Source organism: Hyperoodon ampullatus (genome assembly GCF_949752795.1).
Source record: "Hyperoodon ampullatus genome assembly, chromosome: 10".
Classification (NCBI taxonomy): domain Eukaryota; kingdom Metazoa; phylum Chordata; class Mammalia; order Artiodactyla; family Ziphiidae; genus Hyperoodon; species Hyperoodon ampullatus.
Genome location: NC_136923.1, coordinates 42,882,428 through 42,905,651, shown reverse-complemented (window position 1 = coordinate 42,905,651; position 23,224 = coordinate 42,882,428). Strand labels below are relative to the sequence as shown.

At 41.4% G+C, this 23,224-nt stretch overlaps 1 protein-coding gene across 1 annotated transcript in view; it reads left to right on the top strand.

The window, feature by feature from the left end:
- Positions 1 to 3,277: 3,277 nt before the first annotated feature.
- LARS2 (leucyl-tRNA synthetase 2, mitochondrial) overlaps positions 3,278 to 23,224 on the top strand; it is a gene marked incomplete at its 5' end in the record, with an annotated part of 168,528 nt that continues 148,581 nt past the window's right edge. Inside the window, 2 exon segments of the mRNA XM_079712817.1 lie at positions 3,278 to 3,511; positions 9,579 to 9,707. Of these exon segments, the coding sequence (XP_079568943.1) occupies positions 3,278 to 3,511; positions 9,579 to 9,707 (363 nt within the window).

Here is a 23,224-nt window from a genome sequence, read left to right as displayed (position 1 = left end):
CAACTGGAAAAGTTTCTGAGATTCAGATCTTCAGACTCTTTGAGCCACCGACTCTGTTGATAGCTCTGGACCCTTTCCCAGAAAAACGTATATGTACGCATAGTTTTGTACTCAATTCCCTCTCTCCACCTCTCCACTACCCCGGTTGGTCCCTGGATCTTTGCTCCCGGGGCTGAGGCTTTAGACTCGAAGGACATCCATTGGCCCACATCCTCTCTGTGACCCACAGATCATGTTAGGGCTCTAAGGTCCTCAGAGATCATCTGGATTTACCCCTTTATCTTAAGGAGAAGCTGATTTTCCAGGCAGGAAGTAATTTCCCTGAGGTCACATAGAGAATTAGTTGGGTTTTTTGTTGTTGTTTTTGCACATAACTTAGCTCCTTTAAGATTAATTTCCCGGTACATTCTCGCACACTTTCTTTTGGGCGCACACCAATGCCCTCGTGTGCGTCTCTGTGTTCTGTTTCTTTGCCCGTTTTTTCCTACTCTGCTAGGTTTCTCTGTCCGTATATGATTGTCATTTTGGGTCCAGTTCTCAGGCCCCTCCCTCTATGGTCACAGGCCGCTACCCCCACCATTCTCAAGAAACTTAACCTTAAGCCCTAAGTGAGGTTGAGATCAGGGCTGACTCTTAAAGAGGAGTGGAGTAATAGGGATTGATGCTTTGGAAGGATGTGGAAGAAGAGACAAGATTCCAAACATCTAGGCAAGGAACTGGATGTGACAGAGCTAAGGAAGAAAAGGGCCAAGTTGATCATAGCACAAAATACGAATCACACCTTTCACATTCATGGTAGGGACATGGTCCTCTAATAAAATGGCTGCTCCTTCTCAGGAAGAGGCAGTGTCCATCAGGGCTTTGGTGGTGGAGTGTCCCAGAGCAGGGCCTGGGATGTAAAGAAAGGGAACTGGACTGAGCTCCAGGGCTGCAGTAAATCAGAGCCCTGAGTGCACTTATGGCTGAGTTCCCCTAACATAAAGGATGTGGACTTTTCTTAAAGGGTCTTGACACATATATTACCAGATTGCTCCTCAGGGAGTTGGAATCAGTTTGCATTTCACCAGCAGTGTACAAAAGTGCACATTTCTTTTTACAACAGGTTTTTACCAATCTGATAAGCAAAGTATTTACTTGTTGTTTTAATTTGCATTTCTTTGATTAGTTTTAAAGTCATTCTTTTTCAGGTATTTGTTAGCCAATTTGTATCTCCTCTTTTCTCCTTCCCCAGTTTTTAAAATTAGGTTGTTACTGTTTCTCTTCTCATATGTGAACTCTTTATAGAGAAGGGTAATCTTTTGTTGTAGTTTTGGCAGTTTTCTCTCAGCTTGTTTGCTTTCTAATTTTGTTCATGGTGGTTTTGATATGCAGGTATTTTACATTTTTTAGAGAGTTTTATTAATATTTTCCTTTATGAAATCTTCCATTGCTTTTATGCTTAGGACAGAACATCCTGCACCTTTTACAGAATTAGTACATACTCATCTATGTTTTTTCTTGTTTTATGGTATTTAAAAAAATTTTTTAATCTATGTGGGATTTACTCTGCTTTTTGGTTTGAGGTGGGGCTCTAATTTGAATCGGCCCCCCATTCATTGAATGGTCTATCACTTTCTAATCTATTTGTGCTTTTTGCTTTATGAACTTTAAGTTCTTTAAAATACCCAGATCCATTTCAGAATTCTCTAGTCTATACCATTGGTTTATGTACAGGAAAGGTTATTAGTGAGCCAGGTATTATGTAAACATTTTTAGAAAGCTTATTGTTATGAAGGCAGGGAATGTTGTTATACGTTTTTAATAATTTGGTGCATAGTATAAGTAAATTATAGAGACAGGATTAGAATTTTAAGTGAAATTAAAATTGCTTCCTTCATATTGCTCATATTGGTGATCTGTCTGCACTCTTTGGTATTTCTTTTTTCACAATGGCTAACCAGCATCAAAACAAATTTTGAGAGGATCAAGAATTAATGTCAGCTTAGAAATAGAGACACAAATGTAGAGAACAAACGTATGGACACCAAGGGGGGAAAGCTGGGGGTGGGGGGAGGTGATGAACTGGGAGATTGGGATTGACATATATACACTAATATGTATAAAATAGATAACTAATAAGAACTTGCAGTATAAAAAATAATAATAAAATAAAATTCAAATCAAATCAAAACAAAACAAAAAAGAATTAATGCCAGCTCAGAGTGCCAGTTTCTTCCTTCATTTCTGTCTGGTTTTGAAAGGTCTGTTTTTGTCTGTTTCTGCACTATAGCTAATGCTGTTATACAGAAAGGCAGAAAGTTTAGGCTATTTAGTCATAAATCTTAAATATTTGATGAACTGTCACCTTAGGCTTTAGCACAGTGATAAAACATGAAACTTCTTCTATGAGGTCATTTCTGGAATTCACCTTTGGAGGAAACCAATGAAACATTAAAGTTGAATTTTGATTCGCAGCTAGATGTCTTAGTGGGCCCCAACCTGTGGGTTGTATTCCAGAAAACCATAACACTCATCACTGTTACACATGTTATATATTTATTTGTTTCTTATCTGCTTTTCTCTACTAGTATATAAGTGCCATGAAAGAAGGGACTTTGTTTTTGTTCACTGCTCTATCCCCTTTGCCTAGTATAGTGTGTGGACCTAGTGATACTCAATAAATATTTGGTAGGTGAATGAAGAACTAAATGAATAAGCGGTCTTCTAAATAATGGTTATTTCCTGGCTCAGCCTACTGAGTATACTTAACTTGTATTATGTATGAAGAACGCTAATCTTAGCTCAGAGTCTCCGATCTTCCTGGGAGACCTGTGTTCAGATCTCTTCTGATACTTGAGCCTAAGGCCAAGCCCAGATGTGCTTAAAGCTCTTCTGAAGCCTGGACAATGGGAAGTAAAGCCTCCTGTACAGACCCTAGGCTGGCCTAAAGGCGAGGGCTGGAGGCGGCTCTGCTGCTTCCCACGCAAGCAAGTTGTGAGGTTGCAGCAGGAGCTGGCCCAGGTGGTGGTCTCCTTTTGTTCCTATGGGACTTTTGTATCTTGCTGTTTGGGAACATCGAACACCTTTAATATTTTCCAGTTAAGAAGTTTGTGTTTATCTCAATTGCACTTCTGAAGTATTCTTTTCAGGGAAAGAAGTCATCAGAATAAGAGGAAAGCATGTGGATGGGCAGGGAGTGCTGGCTGTGCTGAATGGAAGGATGAGCTCGGGGAGGTTCCAGGCGGCTCACACGTGTGCTTTCTGCCCTCTTTTTCAGGGCCTTCCCTCCTTTTGAAGAATGGCTCCTTCTTGGCAGAGGCTGGGTTTTTATGCCTCTCTTCTGAAAAGGCAGCTATATAATGGTCCAGATGTCATCAAATGGGGAAGGAGAGTGATTCCAGGATGTTCCAGAGGTATTTACAGTGCCACGGGAAAGTGGACCAAAGAGTATACGCTGCAGACAAGAAAGGATGTGGAGAAATGGTGGCATCAACGAATAAAAGAACAGGCCTCCAAAATTTCAGAAGCTGATGTGAGTATTCTTTTATATATATACATATATATATATTTTTTTCTTTTTTTTTTTTTTGTTGCACCAGGTCTTAGTTGCGGCAGGTGGGCTCCTTAGTTGTGGCATGCGAGCTCTTAGTTGCTGCATGCATGTGGGATCTAGTTCCCTGAACAGGGATCGAACCCGGGCCCCCTGCACTGGGAACTTGAAGTCTTATCCACTGTGCCACCAAGGAAGTCCCGTGAGTATTCTAAGAGTCGCCGAAAGGGCAGAGAAGAGGGACTAAGGGCTTGGACTGGGGTGAGACTGCCTGAATTCAAATAAGTTATTGAGTATGTGATCTTGAACCAAATTTCTGAATCTCTCTGGGCTTCAACTTTTTTTTATCTAAAATGGGCAGTGTTAATAGTAGTGCCCACCTGCTTCCCAGTATGCTTGTGAGGGGTAACTGGTATGAGACCAGCTTGGTGCTTGGAGGAGTTTCAGTGTGGTGCACATACAAACAAGGTACATGCAAATGGTGCCACACTGGGCAATCTGGAGCAGCATTTACTGGGGAAGCTCATCAAGACAGGAGCCACAGCAGATGTCAGGTCCTCTGTGGTCCACTGCATGGTGGGGCAGCACACAGGGCCCAGCAGGGTCAGATAGGAGACGCTAGGAGAGACACCTGGGCCCCTCAGCTGTGGAACTTTTAAGCTCCTGCATATTCTGAGAAGTACCTCCCTCTCCCCTCCCATGACGTTGGCCTCCAGCCCTATTCTGCCATCATGGCTTGGGAGGTACCAGCCCTTCCTAGGTGTGATCTGGGACTGGGGTCCAACCTCATGGTTGCAGCTATATAAGTTAGTGGACCCTTGGCTTCTGGTCTGTCTGCACCAGCTCAGCGCTCTACCTGAATTAATTGTCTTAAGCACTTGGCTGTAGCCAATTTCCATGGAATGCTGTGCTGGAGGCCAGCTCCTTCTCTGGGAGGCCAACCTGCTGGGGATCAGTCTTGGATACATTAACCCTTACCTCTTGATATTGGTCAAAATGACAAATGGAAGATGTGATTTGTTACATGAAATGTTGAATCTGATCAGAGCACAGCACTATAAAATACTTTTACTCTTAAATTCTAATCATCCTTTCATAATAGTTACCAGTCAAATAATGCTGACCCTTTATGTTTAATTAAAGAGATTAGGCCACAGGCAAGCAGTTGAGTAAATATATATCTGCACAAGATCACACTGTGCTTGAATCGCCTTTCCTGATTCTCCACTCTTATCAGACTCATTCTTTCTATGAGATTAATCATTATGAACAATGGGGGTGGGTAGTTATTTGTATTAAACTGAAGGATGGTTTTTGGCATTAGTTACAAAGAAAATCTGGTATTTAAAGAGATGTAGTGTGTAACACGTGAAATGATAAAAAGCAAGGTTTAAATATAATGCATAATTATACAATAAAAGCTTGACTTTTACCTCATTAGGAAGTGAAAATTCTTTGTGGCAACATGACCAGACCAATATAACTAAATGTGTTTTGGAAGCAGACCTTAGGGAGCAGTTTATTTCTCAATGAGGAGCATAAAATTAGCTTTTTTTCTTTTGGTTTAGATTTAGTCACTTCCAAACATTTTGAAGTTGTAGCTTTTTGTTCTTGTGACATGGCATTCTTAAGCATATGGTTGTGTAAAAAATTAAATGGATCAAAATAAACTGTGTTTCACTAGTTGGGTAAATAGCTTGAGGGACATTTTGGGTGATCCCCTGGTGGCATTCTATGAGGGTTTGAATGAGGGAACGGCAAAGTGGAGAGAACACTGGATCGGGAGCCTGGGCAGTAATACTGGCTCTGCCCCCAAATCAGTGTGATCTCATCAGCATCGTTTAACCTCTTTGATCCTCAGATTCTTTGCATTGTTTATCTCACAGAATTGCTTTGAAACTCAAATGAGAAAATATGACTGAACCCATTTTATAAATTGAAAGAGGATAAAAATGTGTGGTGTGGGGCCTCCCTGGTGGCGCAGTGGTTGAGAGTCCGCCTGCCGATGCAGGGGATACGGGTTCGTGCCCCGATCCGGGAGGATCCCATATGCCGCGGAGCGGCTGGGCCCGTGAGCCATGGCCGCTGAGCCTGTGCGTCCGGAGCCTGTGCTCCGCAACGGGAGAGGCCACAACAGTGAGAGGCCCGCGTACCGCAAAAAAAAAAAAAAAAAAAATGTGTGGTGTGTCTTTGTCAGGAACGAGAATATGACTAGATGCTGGTGGATTTTGAAGAATCTGTAATCAATCTCCCTCTGGTATTAGCTATATTTGAAATCCACCTGAATGAGTTTCTAGAAGCTGAATATTTTGCCATCATCATCATAATCATCATTATAAAAAGAACTTCCATTTAATGAGCATTTTACTATGTCAGCCACCATCTTTCCATTTATTATCTCATTTAAAACCTGAAACAACCCTGGGGGTGGGTAGTATTATCCTCATTTGGGGGGTAAGAAAACAGGCTCAGAGGGCGGTTTGGTAACTTGTTGAGATGCACAACTCACTTGTGGCAGAGCCCAGGACTCAAACCCAGACACGTTTGATTTCTGAACTCATGCTTTCACCAGGAGCCTTCTTTTGCCTTGCCTTTGATTTACAGATTGTAAACCGAGGCCAGAAAGACAAAGCAATTTGCCTAAGGTCTCACAGCTAGTGTCAAAGCTCAACCAAATCCCAGGCTGCAGGCTCCTATTGAGTGGTCCTTCCCCCTCCATCCTCTAGACTCAGCGACAGCTTCAGAGCATGATCTATAGAGAGGCAGAAGTTATCTTTCTCCTGATGTTAGAAGCTGACAAAAATAATAAGACCCACTTATAAAAACCATCCTTTTTCTATCGCTTCCAATCTTAATTTCTTTTAAAGGCTTAAATTCTTACACTTTTATATAATTATGAAAATTTCCCTTTCAATCAGATTCCTACTCAATTATAGTATAAACTCCCATAATTCCTTCTTTCCACTCCCAGAGATAGAACTCATTTCATTGTCACAGAGGAAAATGACTTAATTCACACAGAAAAGCAAAAGACAGGGGCAGGCAATAAGCTGAATACCTTTTCTGCAATAAATAAAAATATTCATGAATAGTAAAGAGTTTTCCTAGCAATACTTTTCTCTTTTTTTAAAATTAATTAATTAATTAATTAATTTTTGGCTGTGTTGGGTCTTAATTGCTGCATGCGGGCTTTCTCTAGTTGCAGCGAGCGGGGGCTACTCTTCGTTGGGGTGCGCGGGCCTCTTATTGAGGTGGCTTCTCTTGTTGCGGAGCATAGGCTTTAGGCGTGTGGGCTTCAGTAGTTGTGGCATGCAGGCTCAGTAGTTGTGGCTCATGGGCTGTAGAGTGCAGGCTCACTAGTTGTGGCGCATGGGCTTAGTTGTTCCGTGGCATGTGGGATCTTCCTGGACCAGGGCTCTAACCTGTGTCCCCTGCATTGGCAGGTGGATTCTTAACCACTGTGCTACCAGGGAAGCCCAATACTTTTCTATATATATTCTGTAAACTCAGTTTTGTAGTTCCACTTAGCTAGTATATAATGAATCCCTCGATTTTGCTATAAATTTAATCTTTGTTGGATAGACATACAAAATGGAGATGTTAATGAAGAAGCTATATGTGGAAAATGTTTGGGGCAACATTGTTAAATAAACATCATTTTAAAATATATGTCACTATAATAAAAACAAAGTAATTATAATAAAAAATAGGTTTAATGTAAAAACTTTAAAATGAAAAACTAGAAATAGTTTATATCAAGGATCTTATTTTTTTTTCAGGTCCCAAAGAACTCTGTAACAGCTGTTTTCCCATGTCCCTAAAAATTCCCAAAGGAAAGGCAGTAGGCCTAATCCATTGCAATGAGTAATGTTTGAATCGAGTGGATAGTCTGCTTATTTCCGATTCTGCACCAAATATCAGAACGAGGTCTTGTACTTCCTTTGAGGGATTTGTTTACAAGCTGAGAGGATTGTCTATCACTTGCTTTCTTAAAGAAGGAAAGTCCCGAGTCCCCACTAACTCCTGAATCTCAAGTCCTCTCTCCTGCTCCTGAGGTTTTCCTAAGAGTTATGGATCCACATTAAAGTGCAGGATCAATGTGGGGCTTTCCATCCGTTTCTAGAAATCAGCAGCAGCTGTCACTTCATTATTCCAGATTTCCAAGTTTATGTATTATCCAAACTTCTTATTTATTCACTTTTCCCTTCTCTTCCTTCAGGCAGCTTTACTTACCACTCAGTTGGTAATTTCCAGAAGATGGGCAGTACAGAGAAAAGTGCCACTCTGGTCTGTTTTGCCACCCTTTAGGGGCCCTGCTAAAGATTTGTTTAACTTCTTTGCTGAAGGAAGTGTAAAGCAAGGGGTCGAATGAGATTTGGAAACAATCTGATTTCTGGTTTCTTCTGTTCCCCTGATTACAGTTGGCTGTCAATTATCAGTCATGCAAATACTTACCAAAAAATACCTCCCCAGTAGACACACATACCCAAAAGAATGGTTATGAATATTCTGTCTTGCATTTGTTTTCATTAATTTTGGAGAAGCAAAGCCTTAAAGAACTCTAGTAGAGCTCACGGAAGGGAGTAAGGACAGAAAGAGAAAAACAGAAGGTGGCAAAAAAGTAATGATAACATCAGACAGTCCAGACCCTTAGTGACTAAACAGAAGCAGTTACCTGTTCTCTTCCTTTCTTCAGAGGCACTCCTTCTCCCCCATGGGAGGATTTAAGGTTGGAGAGGGGGAACATTCCTGTCACGTGGACAGGATTGGTGAAGTGTGCTGGGAAAAGTGCCCTTCAGTAATAAGTGCTCTGCAGAGGCCTGTTATCAGGCTTCAGAGCACAAAGGCCGACAAACATTTATCCAACAGTTATTAAACTGGGAGGTGGGCAGCCGGGAAGGTGGGGTTGGGGGGGAGGGATGATTAAAACATGGTCCTTGGGGCTCCCCTGGTGGTGCAGTGGTTGGGAGTCCGCCTGTTGATGCAGGGGACACGGGTTCGTGCCCCGGTCCGGGAGGATCCCACGTGCCGCGGAGCAGCTGGGCCCGTGGGCCATGGCCACTGAGCCTGCGTGTCCGGAGCCTGTGCTCCGCAACAGGAGAGGCCGGGACAGTGAGAGGCCCGTGTACCGCAAAAAAAAAAAAAAAAAAAAAAGTAAAAAAAACCAAAAACATGGTCCTTGCCCTTGAACAATAGGTCCCCAGTAAGGAATCAATTAAGTGATACCACCTTTCCTGTGGAGCCTTGTCCCCTCATGTGCAAAAACTCGTGACAGCATTCACCATTTTACTGTGGAAGAACTAAGGTGCCAAAAGTCAGTGTTCCAGTGAGGACTTCCTGCCCTGTGTTCATTCTGTTCCAATGCATTTACCTTTTTTCTGTGTTTCTCGTGATGAAGCCGTGTCTTTGGAAGTTGGAGAGTTATGTAACCCTGGCCTGAGGCTGCCTGTAGATCACCCCCTGGGAAATAGCAACCTGGCTAAAATTTTCTCATTAGCTTCCCATTTCAACTTTTTCTGTTGAAAGATAAGCTCACAATACAACAGAGAAACCCGGGACCTGAACTGGTGCCTGAGGACCCTGCTCATACTGTTCAAACCAAGTCTGCATGCAGCTACAGGGAATTTAGGGAGGGGCTCCATTTTTAGACATGTCACATCTCTGTGATTCACTATTGTTTCCTTGAATTATATGGACATATGTGTCAGAGCTTCATTTGGAAAAACATATAGTTCTTTAAGACCTAGATAGCTGTCCTAAAAGAGAAGCTTTTAAAAGAGAAAAAGACAGATTTAAAAATACATATGGGTAATAGGACTTTGAGGTTGTTTGGCATTATTTTGGACATTCTTTAGGTTAAGCCAGGGCTTTGAATTTTGGTATTAGGCATTTTTGTCAGTTTACCTTATGGGAACAGTTTTTTAAAAAGAAAACTTTTAAAAATGTTAAATTATTACCTTGAGTAAAATGCCAAATATTATGGGCATGCAGGTTTCCCCGTGAATGCTTAATAAATACTCATTGTCATTTTTTTGTCATTCTTTCCTAGAAATCAAAGCCCAAGTTTTACGTGCTTTCTATGTTCCCTTATCCTTCCGGCAAGCTGCACATGGGCCACGTGCGTGTGTACACCATCAGCGACACCATTGCATGCTTCCAGAAGATGAGAGGGATGCAGGTAAGGCAAGATGCCTGCTGGAATAGCACTTTCCTGCCTGCCTCAGGACAATAAGAATGTAGGACAAAGGAAGAAAACCAATCTTAGTTAAGATTAGGACAGCTTTGAAGATAAACGTGAAAAGCTCAGGGTTTCCTCTCATGAATTGGAGGACATAATAAAGCATCCAGGTTAATTGGGGGGCAGCCGTGTGTTGGATGTTGTGCTACGGAGGGAGGTGGGGTGTGGATGCAGTAGAAGGAGGTTACAAATGTGGGTACCACATGATATCTCCTCAGGAGGAGTTCACAGTCCAGTGGGGCTGACACCCATAAATAGACAAACATTGAGCAGGGGAATGAATCCAATAGTAGAAATGAGGAACAAATGCTGTGAGTAGGAAGTGGGACCACAAGAGATTTTTCTCCTTGTATTTGATATTTTCTGTATTCTCTAATGAGCATGCATTTATTTTATAATGGAAAAAGTAAAATTTTCCTAACAAAAAAATATGTAGGGAGTAACAGCTCTGTGGGAGTTGGGGAAGGCTCTGCTAAAGAGGGAGCATCTGTCCTTGAAGGACAAAGTGAAATTTCCTGGGAGAGGAGGAGAAGAACCCTTGCATGTACGATGTGGGTAGACGCCTTTACCCCACTGCCAGTTACCCCAGAGCCTGCACTGTAGTCTTTACCAACACGTCATCTGTAAGATGAGGTGGCAATGATCATAGCAGCTTCTTTAACACCTTACAGAGAGAGGCAGGATCAAAGAGGGGCTGAGAGCATGGACCATTGAACCAGATGGCCAGCATTTGAATGCCAGCCCTTAACACTTAGTAGCTATTCGACTTTTGACTAATTACTAAATTAACATCTCTAATACCTAGTTTTCTCTCATCTGTAAAATGGGGATAAAATAGTACCTGCCCATTGGACTATTACAAGGATTGAAAGAGGATGACTATGAAGCACTTAGCACATAGCTGGCACATAAGTACGTAACCAGTAAATATTAGCATCGCCAGTGGAGGGCTGGAGCCTGCTTGTACCAGCTCCTGAGAGCTGTGCACATGTCTGCCCAACTTCATGTTAATTATTTGTCACCTTAGTAGCTTGAAATCCACCATGGTGGGAGTATTTACATCATGGAAATCAGTAAAACCTACAGATCAGGGCTTTTTCTGCCAGAGAGTTGATTGTTAAACATTTACTGGCACTCCCACTGGCTGTTGCTATTATTAACCTCTCAGGGTCTATATAAAGGGTATCTGCCCCCTCCCAGTCCTTTATCAAGATTTTCTTTTAGAAAGGTACGTGAATCCATTGTCATAATTGGTTTGAAAATTTGTGCTGAACTGACATTGGCAGCAAGAAGTATTCCTAAAAAGGAAGTCAGGGTATAATGTCTCTTTGTCACTTGAAGAGTTAATGACTTTTACTGTCAGATTCAGAGATTTGCCTTATACAAGGGATGTCTCCCTGGCCTATGCCAGGTGTTATTTTTCCCAGATACTGCTTTCCATCACTTCTGCAATGTTTATTAGAAAGAGGTGGTACAGAATAAATTGGCTCTTGTCATGAAGTATAATATCTAACTGTGTTTCTTCAACTAGATTTGTCTTTTTTTTTTTTTTTTTTTTTTTACTTAGGCCAACTTATTTTGGACAATTAGTGAGTACAGGCCAGTTGCTGAAGATTAAACTTTTACAGCAAAACTGTACATTTATGGTACATTAGCAGATAAGTGGTTGAGGGGGTGTAGGTGGGACTCTAATTCCCTTGGGTGGATGAGAAGTTACAGAGAAGGCTCAAGGCAGAACCCCAGGCCCAGAGATACTGGGACCCTTGTAGGCAGCTTAGGTCCAAAAGACAAAATGGAGTCCCTTACAGTAACTGAAGCCCAAGGTCAGGCTGGACCCAGGGACTGGGCAACCCAGGTTTGAACCCCATTGTACCACTTTCTCACTGAGTGACCCTGCACAAGTCATTTAATGTCTATGAATCCCACTCTCCTTGTCTTTAAAATAGGAATAATAATATAATAATAATTATTCTTCCCTCCTGGGTCATTGTGTGGGTTAAATGAGATAGTACATGTGTCTGGCACATAATAGTCCCTTAATAAGTGGTAGCCCTGATTATTGTTTATACTGATCTGACTTACTCTGGGAAGTCATTTAATAAATGAAATGAAATCTAATTCATTTAATAAATGAAACTGTGCTCTCTTCTGCTTGGGGCCTGCTGCATGGAGTTGCCTTCTGAGAAGCAACTAGACTGTAAATCATCACCTGCTATTTGTATTATCTATCCTGTGACTCGGTTGGTTCCTGAAACCACTCCTTGTTATTTGGTTTATGGTATCTTAGTCATTGTGACCAGCAGGCACCTAGGGTTCCCTCTGTTCCTCAGTTTCAGTTGCTCTCTTTAAGATTATAAGCTATCTTGGAGGGGGGCGGGTATCCTCCAGGCTCTCTTGAACTTAATTTCTTGTTAATTTTCATAGCCCATATTTAACTCAGATCATCCCCAAAATAACTGCCAAATATGGTGAAAACTTGTCCAGCCATTTCTAAGTGGTAATGGCAAAAAAGAAGCAAATCTCTGTAATAGTCAACAGTGTGAAAGCCTGTTGAGCTTCCTGTTGTTTTAAAATCCTTCTTTCCCAATGTCAGGACTAGTCCCAGGGATTGGGATTCAGGTCAGGTTCAGTGATCCTTACTCTAAGGAGGGAAGGAATATCTGCTCTGCAATAGCAAGGTCTGACATGTGTATTGATTAATTCATTCGGTACATAGTCCTTGGGCACCAGCTTTTCCAAACACCAGCCTTTCTACTGTATTATATAGTAGTGTTGGAGTCTTAGGTTCAAAATCAGTCAGTAGGCCTAGGAAAAATTCAGTAAGCTTGCCTTTTTCTATAATTTGTTAATTTGTTGGTAGATTTGCTTAATTCTTTTTTTTAAAGATTTATTTATTTATTTGGTTGTGCTGGGTCTTAGTTGCGGCAGGTGAGCTCCTTAGTTACAGCAGCTAGTCTCCTTAGTTGTGGCTCGCCGGCTCTTTAGTTGTAGCACGCGGTCTCCTTACTTGTGGCAGGTGGACTCCTTAGTTGCGGCTCGCCAGCTCCTTAGTTGCAGCATGTGGGCTCCTTAGTTGTGGCATGCAAACTCTTAGTTGCGGCATGCATGTGGGATCTAGTTCCCTGACCAGGGATTGAACCCAGGCCCCCTGTATTGGCAGCACGGAGTCTTATCCACTGCACCACCAGGGAAGTCCCTGATTTGCTTAATTCTTTTTTTTTTTAATTATTATTATTTTTTAAATTAATTAATTTATTTTATTTTTGGCTACACTGGGACTTTGTTGTTGCACGCGGGCTTTCTCTAGTTGCAGAGAGTTGGGGCTACTCTGTTGCAGTGCGCGGGCTTCTCATTGCGGTGGTTTCTCTTGTTGCGGAGCACAGGCTCTAGGCATGCAGGCTTCAGTAGTTGTGGTTCGCGGGCTCTAGAGCACAGACTCAGTAGTTGTGGCGTGTGGACTTAGTTGTTCCATGGCATGTGGGATCTTCCTGGACCGGGGATCGAACCCGTGTCCCCTGCACTGGCAGGCGGATTCTTAACCACTGCGCTACCAGGGAAGCCCCCTGATTTGCTTAATTCTTGAATGGAGATATGGAAGTCATTCTAAGGCACACTAAGAACAGTAGATGAGAAGTAAAAAGCGGAGTGACCTTTGCACCAAGTCTCCTCTCTTCAAGGCCACCAGTGACCTCCCTGGATGTGTCATCCTGTCTCACCTCAGTGTCATGTAATACAGTAGACCATCTTCCCCTCTGTGAAAGACTGTGCTCTTGGCATGAGACCCACTCTCCAGGTTTTTTTGCTGCATCTTGGTTTCTTCCTCCCAGTTTACTCCACAAGGTTTTCCTGCTCCACTCCATCTTTGCATACTCTTATCAGGTTGGAAAGTTCTGCTTTAAAGGCAGACCTCAGAGATTGTGTGGGTTTTGTTCCAGACCACTGCAATAAAGTGGATATCGCAATAAAGTGAGTCACAGGAATTTTTTGGTCCCAGTGCATATAAAAGTAATGTTTACATTACATTGTGGTTTGTTGTGTGCGATAGCATTATGTCTTTAAAAAAATGTACACACCTTATTAAAAAATAATGCTGTTGGAAAAATGGTGCCTATAGACTTGCTCAACGAAGGTTTGCCACAAACCTTCAATTTGTAAAAAGCACAGTATCTGTGAAGTGCAGTGAAGCAGAGTGCAGTGAAATGAGGTTATTCCTGTATTCCTGGTTTGCTCAGAATTTTTATCATGAATGGGTATTGAGTTTTGTTATATGCCTTTTCTGCATCTACTGAGACAACACATGGTTTTTCTCCTTTAATCTGTTAATGGGATGTATTATGTTGATTGATTTTTTAAAAAATATTAAACCAACGTTGTGTTCCTAGGACAAATTTCATTTGGTCATGATGTACTTTTTTGAATGTATATATTGCTGTATTCATTTGTCAATATCCCTATGTACCTGAAAGACACTGACCTGTAATTTTCTTTTCTTGTAATGTCTTTGTATTTAATATCAAGTTTATGCTAGCCTCATAAAACAATCTAGGAAGTGTTCCCTTTTTCCCATTTTCTGAAAGTGTTGTGTATTATTAGTGTTATTTCTTTCTTTAGTTTTCAATAGAATTCACCAGTGATGGTATCTTGACCTAGAGCTTTCTTTGTGGGAAGTTTTTAAATTACAGTCCTATTTCTTTAATGGATATAAGGCTATTCAGATCTTCTGATTTTTTTTCTGTGTCAGTTTTAATTTGTGTTTTTCGAGGGATTTGTCTACCCTACGTCAGATTCTGTTCTAGACTGCCTTCTCTTTTTTTTCTCTATCCACTTTCCCTATGTAGGCTCTATCCTCTTTAGTTTAAATACGATACTTTAAAAAATTATAAACATTTCCGACACAGGAATACAGAGAACATTATTCTAAATACTCAGACCCGCCATCCTGATATAATAGATATTCCATTTAATCTTGTTAATCTCAGCTTTTTTTCTTCTATGTTGCAGATACAGTTGTGCCTCTCCACAATCAGATTCCAGTCCTTAAGTTAAAAAAAAGCTAGTGTCTATCCTTTGCCTTCATGTTTTTATGCTTTTATTCTATGTATTGTTTATGGATACATACACACTTGTGTGTAGTATTGTGTATTTTGAGTCAGTTCAAAATACACAATAGTTTATGGTTCATCCATTATAAGTGCTTGTAGTTCATCCATTATAAGTGCTATATAATTATGACAATATTTAATTTTCACATTGATAGAGTTTTAGGTTGTTTTAGATTTTTGTTCCAATGAACATCCTTGCACCTGACTGTTAGCCTGTGGGAGAAGTGGCATTGCTGGGTCATAGAGTGTACACTCTCCTCAGCATAAATATATCTTGCCAAATTGCTTTCCAAAATGTTGGTGCCAATTTATATTCCTACCAGAAATGAATGGCATTTCGTATAGCCCTACATCCCTGACAATACTTACTAATGTTAGGCTTTTAAATCTTTGCTAATTTGATATATGGAAAATGGCATCTAATTGTGTTTTTAATTTACATTTTCCTGAGTTCTGTCCTAGTGAAGCTGTTTTTTATCTATTTAAGTTTCCTCTTCTCTGATTGGCTTGCTCACATTATTTGCCAAGTTCCTCTTGGGTTGTTTGTCTTTTTCATATTGTTCTTACTGTTCATGTAGTTTTTTTTTGGGGGGGGGTCTCAGTTGCTGTGCACGGGCTTTCTCTAGTTGAGGTGAGCAGGGGCTACTCTTCATTGCTGTGTGCGGGCTTCTCATTGTGGTGGCTTCTTTTGCTGCAGAGCACGGGCTCTAGGCTCACAGGCTTCAGTGGTTGCAGCATGTGGGCTTCAGTAGCTGTGGCGCATGGACTCAGTAGTTGTGGCGCGTGGGCTGTAGGGCGTGTGGGCTCTAGGGCACGTGGGCTTCAGTAGCTGGGGCTCGTGGGCTTAGTTGCTCTGCGGCGCGTGGGATCTTCCCGGACCAGGGATTGAACCCGTGTCCCCTGCACTGGCAGGTGGATTCTTAATCACTGCGCCACCAGGGAAATCCCTCATATAGTTCTTTATATGGTCTGGATTATTGATTCTTTGTTAGTTAAATACAGTGCAAATGTCTTCTCCCAGTCTGTGGTTTGTCCTTGTATTTTGTGAGCCCGCCAGACCACAGATTGTAATTTGGGTTTGAGAATGGACAAGAATGATGATTTGGAAAGTTCAAGGTTGCTTTTACTTTGGTTTCCTCCTATAGCAGCAAATAAGTTGTGCAAAGGACAGAAATGAGACAAGAGTATAAGCAGATCATTGGGGTCCCCCACGTTCTTGTTGTAGTCACTGGAGATGTGCCTGAGGCCATGATCATTACAGTTCCCTTGGGGAAACCTAAAGTCACAAAGTTGGCCAGGCCTTGGACATACAAGTAAATTACATGTGGACTTGGCAAGTGGAGAGGGAGGTGGTTTGGGGGTGATGAGTTGATCAGGAATCTGTGACTTTAGTCAGTGGCAGTGGCCTCCCACCCGCCTCCTACCTCACAGATTTGTTGCAAGGTTCATGTGCAGTGATCAATGAGAAAACTCTAAAAACCAAAATGCAATTTTCCAGTGTAACCCAATTAATAATAGCAGTAATACGGTAGTCCTGAGGTTTGGATGTTTAAGCAGGGGCCACTTGAAGCCAGAGATAAATTATTCTCTTTCAGGAGTCAGAAAAGACCACAGTGCCAATCGGTTTCTTCTTAAACTCATACAATGTCTGATGACGTATTTAAAGTTTAGCACCATATGGTGATTTTGTTGTGTTTTCATATGTTGTATGCACAGATGGTTAGAAAATAAAATTACCCACCTCCCACCTCATCTGGTCTCCTCAGCACCTTCTGGGCCAGAAGCGGGGCAATTAAAGCATCAAGCTGCCAAGTCCCCCTCACAGAGTTGGACCTTGAGTAATTTGTCTCAGGCAAAACGCCGCAGGGCACTGCCCAAGTAGTGTTTTCCGCTTGGGCCTTTTTGCTATTCCTTGTGGAGGAGGAAGGAAATTGAGGCTATGTGTCTGGCAGCTGCATGATCATGATGCAATTACATAAAATATCAGGAAGTGAGGGGAGTTCTTAGCAAGTGAACCATAATATACGTTTCATCAGCTTTCAGTTGGCCAGTCAGTCAACAAGTGTTTATGAAGTGCCCAGAGAATGCATCGCATGGCATTTAGTTTTCAGATTTTCTAATCTCTGGAGCATCTGAAAGTAGAGAGTAGATTTCCAGGGCTTATCCTCTCAGATGTAATTTGAAAGGGACATTGAGTTGCTAGTCCAGTATTTTGATTGGAAACTGCCTGATTTATCTGCCTCACATTCCCAGAGGTCTTCTGTTTTGGGTCTAGTTACTGTCATTTGGATTCTTTACCCTGAAGTATTCACTTCATTTTGATCCCCAACCTGTAATAATAGTGAGTTATTAAACTTGCTAAACAAAATTAAATGTTGTGTTTCTCATTTCTTGGAAATAAAGTGTTGAATCTACTCCACAGAAACCACGGCACTCTCTGAAAATAGCAATTTTTTTCAGAAGCAGTAACCATGGTTGCTCTTAATTAGAAGCTGAATTGGTTTCAAATATAAAGTTTTGTTTTATGATGAAAGGGAGAGAAAGCTGGTCATTCCTGGGGAATTGGTACTTCTCTCTCATTGGGAGGGCGGACAATCAGCTGCCCCAGCTTCCTTCCCTTCTTAACCTCCAAAGTCTTCTTAACTCTCCTTCATCTTCCTTCCCGTGCTGGAGGAAGAACTGTACTTTTGCCTGTTCGTTTCTTCCTTCTTAAAAAATGTATTTTTAAATTGTACATAAAATTCCATATTCTCCCCTTTAAAAAGGGGAGATACAACATAGATAAGGCTGCAGTCCCCTTTGACTACCCACTCCCCCCAGGCCTTTCTGGGCAGTGATCCCTATCATTTTCCAGGGTATATCCCTCCAGAGCCTCATCTGTAACTGTGTTCTCCTGTATCCCTTCCAGTCTGCTTGCCATCCATCCTGCCTGCCAACCCTGAGATGCCCATAGCTCTGCCCAAATGGAGGCAATATGTCCTGTTGGGTAAGCCATGGTCATGTGACTGGGTCCACACCAGAGGCTGTCCTAGCTTGAGCTTCTAGGTCTCACTTCCTGGCCAGCTCTGTCTAACTTGACAGAGCTCTGATCCCTGTGTTTGCCCCTCATCAGTAGCTGGCCCTCACTCCCCTTTGATATCTCGAGTCATGGTAAATTTTGCAGTCCTGTAGTGTTCCTGTGCTGGTCTTTGACTAGTTTGCTGTCAGATGGATCTCCTGCTTTGCTTTGTATGGTGGAAGGGCAGAACTCTGCAGGCCACATTTCCCAAGCTCTGGTGTCAGCTGGCCTCTGGCTGGTTTTGGACAGGAAGAATTCTGGCAAGATTGTAGGGGAGGAGGAAGGAAGAAGCCAAGGAATTTCTCTCTCTCTGCCCTGGTTAGTATCTCCATTAATCCAGTTCCATTTGGCCAGACCTGCCTCTTTCAGCTTCTGCAACTGATCTCAGCCTTTGGGTTCAGTTATCTCTGCTTCCTCCCTGTGTTCCTTCAGTCTAGAAGTGGGGGCAGTGTCCCACTCGTCCTAGTTTCTGGGTTGTTTCCCTGTCCTCTTGGCTTCTCACTCAATTTAAAATACTTAGAGCATTTGTTAGAAGAACAGCTGGAAATGATGGTTTTTTACACCCTGCAAGTTTATTTTATGATTTCCAAGTTATAGCTGCCAGGACTTCTTGATTCCCTTTCTGCTGAAAGCACTCATCCAAGAAGAGGCTAACACCTAGGGGATTGAGAGGGCTCAGGTGGCCCTAAAATATAAATCCAGATGTTGGTGGGCGGGTTGTTGTTGTTGTTGTTTTTAGGATAAATTGTCCAGTTGGCATATGTGATTCAGTTTAGTTACTGTAGGTTTAGTTACTTGTGGAACTATGGAAGGATGAAACCAAGTTATGGTGATAGAAAAGAATAGGAATTTTAGAAGTCAAAAGGAGAGTTTAGAGTTCCTCCAGTGAATGTTTTCGATACTCTTGCCCATAGAGAAATCACAGACAAGAAAGTGGGCATTATATATCCAGAATGGGGGTATTTGAACTGGATGATGTAGAGCAGTGGTCCCCAACCTTTTTGGCATCAGGGACCAGTTTTGTGGAAGACAGTTTTTCCACAGACCGTGGGTTGAGGGGGGATAGTTTCGGGATGATTCAAGCTCATTACATTTATTGTGCACTTTATTTCAATTATTATTACATTGTAATATATAATGAAATAATTATACAACTCACCGTAATGCAGAATCAGTGGGAGCCCTGAGCTTGTTTTCACTTGCCACTCACTGATGGGGTTTTGATATGAGTCTGCAAGTAATTGATTTATTATGGTCCCTGTGCAGTCAGACCTCTCTGCTAATGATAATCTGTATTTGCACCCACTCCCCAGTGCTAGCATCACTGCCTCATCTCCACCTCAGATCATCAGGCATTAAATTCTCATAAGGAGAGCGCAACCTAGATCCCTCGCATGCACAGTTCACAGTAGGGTTTGCGCTCCTATCAGAATCTAATGCCGCCGCTGATCTGACAGGAGGCGGAGCTTAGGCAGTAATGCGAGCGAAGGGGAGCGGCTGTAAATATAGATGAAGCTTCGCTCGCTTGTCCGCCTGCCCGCCGCTCACCTCCTGCTGTCCGGCCCGGTTCCTAACAGGCCATGGACCTGTACCAGTCCATGGCCCAGGGGTTGGGGGCCCCTGATGTAGAAGAGACTAAGAGGTGAACGAGGTGGGCAAAGGCAGCACTGACATGGTGTCTTTTAAATAAATAGGCTATAACAATTTGACCAGCAAATAGAATCCGCTGCCCAGGGGAAAGGGACAGGCTTTGGTATTTTGTAATCTTGTTATAGGTCTTTATTTTGTTCCTCCTGGACAGTAGTGAGTCATCTTATGGCACAAGAGTGAGTTCTGCCCTTGGTCACTGGATGTCTGGGAAACCCAAGGTGTAGAATTGATTGGACCCTTTCCTGTTTCATAGAAACTTGGTTCACAGGGACATTGAATCCAGTGGTCCAGCCCATAGTGGAAAGAACTATCCTGACTCCCCACAGTCTGTATTCCAGGGCAGACATTTGTTTTTTGTTAATTTTTAGTAAGACTGTGAAATATTAAGAAGCTTTAAGATTTTTCTAACTTTCTTTTCTTAATAGATCTCTATTGGAGTATAATTGCTTCACAATACTGTGTTAGTTTCTGTTGCACAACAAAGGGACTCAGCCATATGCATACACATGTCCCCGTATCCCCTCCCTCTTAAGCCTCCCTCTCATCCTCCCTATCCCACCCCTCTAGGTCATCGCAAAGCACCGAGCCAGTCTCCCTGTGCTACGCTGCTGTTTCCCACCAGAAAACTGTTTTACATTCGGTAGTGTATATGTCCAGTCAATGCTACTCTCACTTTGCCCTCCCACCCCATGTCCTCAAGTCCATTTTCTATGTCTACTTCTTTATTCTTGCCCTGCAGCTAGGTTCATCAGTACTATTTTTTTTTTCTTTTTTTTAGATTCCATATATATGTGTTAGCATATGGTATTTGTTTTTCTCTTTCTGACTTACTTCACTCTGTATGACAGTCTCTAGGTCCATCCACCTCACTTCAAATAACTCAATGTCGTTTCTTTTTATGGCTGAGTAATATTCCATTGTGTATATGTGCCATATCTTCTTTATCCATTCATCTGTTGATGGACATTTAGGTTGCTTCCATGTCCTGGCTATTGTAAATAGTGCTGCAGTGAAAATTGTGGTACATGCCTCTTTTTGAATTATGGTTTTCTCAGGGTATATGCCCAGTAGTGGGATTGTGAGTCATATGGTAGTGCTATTTTTAGTTTTTTAAGGAACCTTCATACTGTTTTCCATAGTGGTTATATCAGTTTACATTCTCACCAACAGTGCAGGAGGGTTCCCTTTTCACCACACCTTTTCCAGAATTTATTGTTTCTAACTTTTTTGATAATGGCCATTCTAACTGATGTGAGGTGATACCTCATTGTAGTTTTGATTTGCATTTCTCTAATAATTAGTGATATTGAGCAGCTTTTCATGTGCCTCTTGGCCATCTGTATATCTTCCTCGGTGATGTCTATTAAGGTCCTCTGCCCATTTTTTAACTGGATTGTTTGTTTTTTTGATACTGAGCTCCATGAGCTGTTTGTATATTTTGGAGATTAATCCTTTATCTGTTGTTTCATTTGCAAATATTTTCTCCCATTTTGGGGGTTGCCTTTTTGTCTTGTTTATGGTTTCCTTTGCTGTGCAAAAGCTTTTAAGTTTAATGAAGTCCCACTTGTTTATTTTTGTTTTTATTTCCATTACTCTAGGAGGTGGGTCAAAGAAGATCTTGGTGTGGTTTATGTCAAAAAGTGTTTTTCCTATGTTTTCCTCTAAGAGTTTTATAGTGTCTGGCCTTACATTTAAGTCTTTAATCTATTTGGAGTTTATTTTTGTGTATGGTGTTAGGTAGTGTTCTAATTTCATTCTTTTACATGTAGCTGTCCAGTTTTCCCAGCACCATTTATTGAAGAGACTGTCTTTTCTCAATTGTATGTTCTTGCCTCCTTTGTCGTAAATTAGATGCCCATATGTGCGTAGGTTTATCTCTGGGCATTCTATCCTGTACCATTGATCTATATTTCTGTTTTTGTGCCAGTTCCATACTGTCTTGATTACTGTAGCTTTGTAGTATAGTTTGAAGTTGGGGAGCCTGATTCCTCCTACTCCGTTTTCTGTTCTGAAGATTGCTTTGGCTATTTTGTGTTTCCATACGAATTGTAAGATATCTTGTTCTAATTCTGTGAAGAATGAATGCCATTGCTAGTTTGATAGGGATTGCATTGACTCTGTAGATTGCTTTGGGTAGTATAGTCATTTTCACAATATTGATTCTTCTAATCCAAGAACATGGTATATTTCTCCAGCTGTATGTCATCTTTGATTTCTTCCATCAGTGTTTTATAGTTTTCTGAGTACAAGTCTTTTGCCTCCTTAGGCAGGTTTATTCCTGGGTATTTTATTCTTTTTGTTGCAATGTAAATGGGAGCGTTTCCTTAATTTCTCTTTCTGATTTTTCGTTGTTGGTTTATAGGAATGCCAGAGATTTCTGTGCATTAATTTTGTATCCTGCAACCTTACGAAATTCACTGATTAGTTCTACTAGTTTTCTGGTGGCATCTTTAGGATTTTCTATGTATAGTGTCATGTCATCAGCAAACAGTGACAGTTTTACTTCTTCTTTTCCAACTTGTATTCCTTTCATTTCTTTTTCTTTTCTGATTGCTGTGGCTAGGACTTCCAAAACTATGTTGAATAAGAGTGGCGAGAGTGGACATTCTTGTCTTGTTCCTCATCTTAGCAGAAAAGCTTTCAGTTTTCACCATTGAGTATGATGCTTGCTGTGGGTTTGTCATATATGGCCTTTATTATGTTGAGGTAGGTTCCCTCTATGCCCATTTTCTGGAGAGTTTTTATCATAAGTGGGTGTTGAATTTTGTCAAAAGCTTTTTCTGTATGTATTGAGATGATCATATGGTTCTTATTCCTTAATTTGTTAATGTGGTATATCATTGATTGATTTGCTTATATTGAAGAATCATTGGGTCCCTGGTATAAATCCCACTTGATCATGGTGTATGATCCTTTTAATGTGCTGTTGGATTCTGTTTGCTAGTATTTTGTTCAGGATTTTTGCATCTATGTTCATCAGTGCTATTGGTCTATAATTTTCTGTTTTGTAATATGTTTTTCTGGTTTTGGTATCAGGTTGATGGTGGCTTTGTAGAATGAATTTGGGAGTGTTTCTTTCTCTGCAATATTTTGGAAGAGTTTGAGAAGGATTGGTGTTAGCTCTTCTCTAACTGTTTGATAGAATTCGCCTGTGAAGCCATCTGGTCCTGAACTTTTGTTTGTTGGAAGATTTTTTTTTCAGCTTTATTGAGGCATAATTGACATAAAATTACAAGACGTTTAAAATGTACATCGTGGTGACATGATGTATGTGTACATTGTGAAAGGATTCCACCCACCTCGTTAATTAACACATCCATCACCTCACGTACTTATCCTTTTTGGGGGGAGGTAAGAACATTTAAGTTCTACTCTTTCAGCAAATTTCAATTATACAATACAGTGTTATCACTACAGTCGCCGTGTTTATCGTTACATCCTCAGACCTTATTCATCTTATAACTGAAACGTTGTACCCTATTACCAACCTCTCCTTATTTCCCCCACCCGCACCCGGGCAACCACTTTTCTGCTCTGTTTCTAGCCTTTGACTTTTTAAAAAATTTTTTAAAGATTTCACATATAAGTGATTCTATGCAGTATTAGTCTTCCTCTGCCTGGCTTATTTTAGGTTAATTACATTTAAA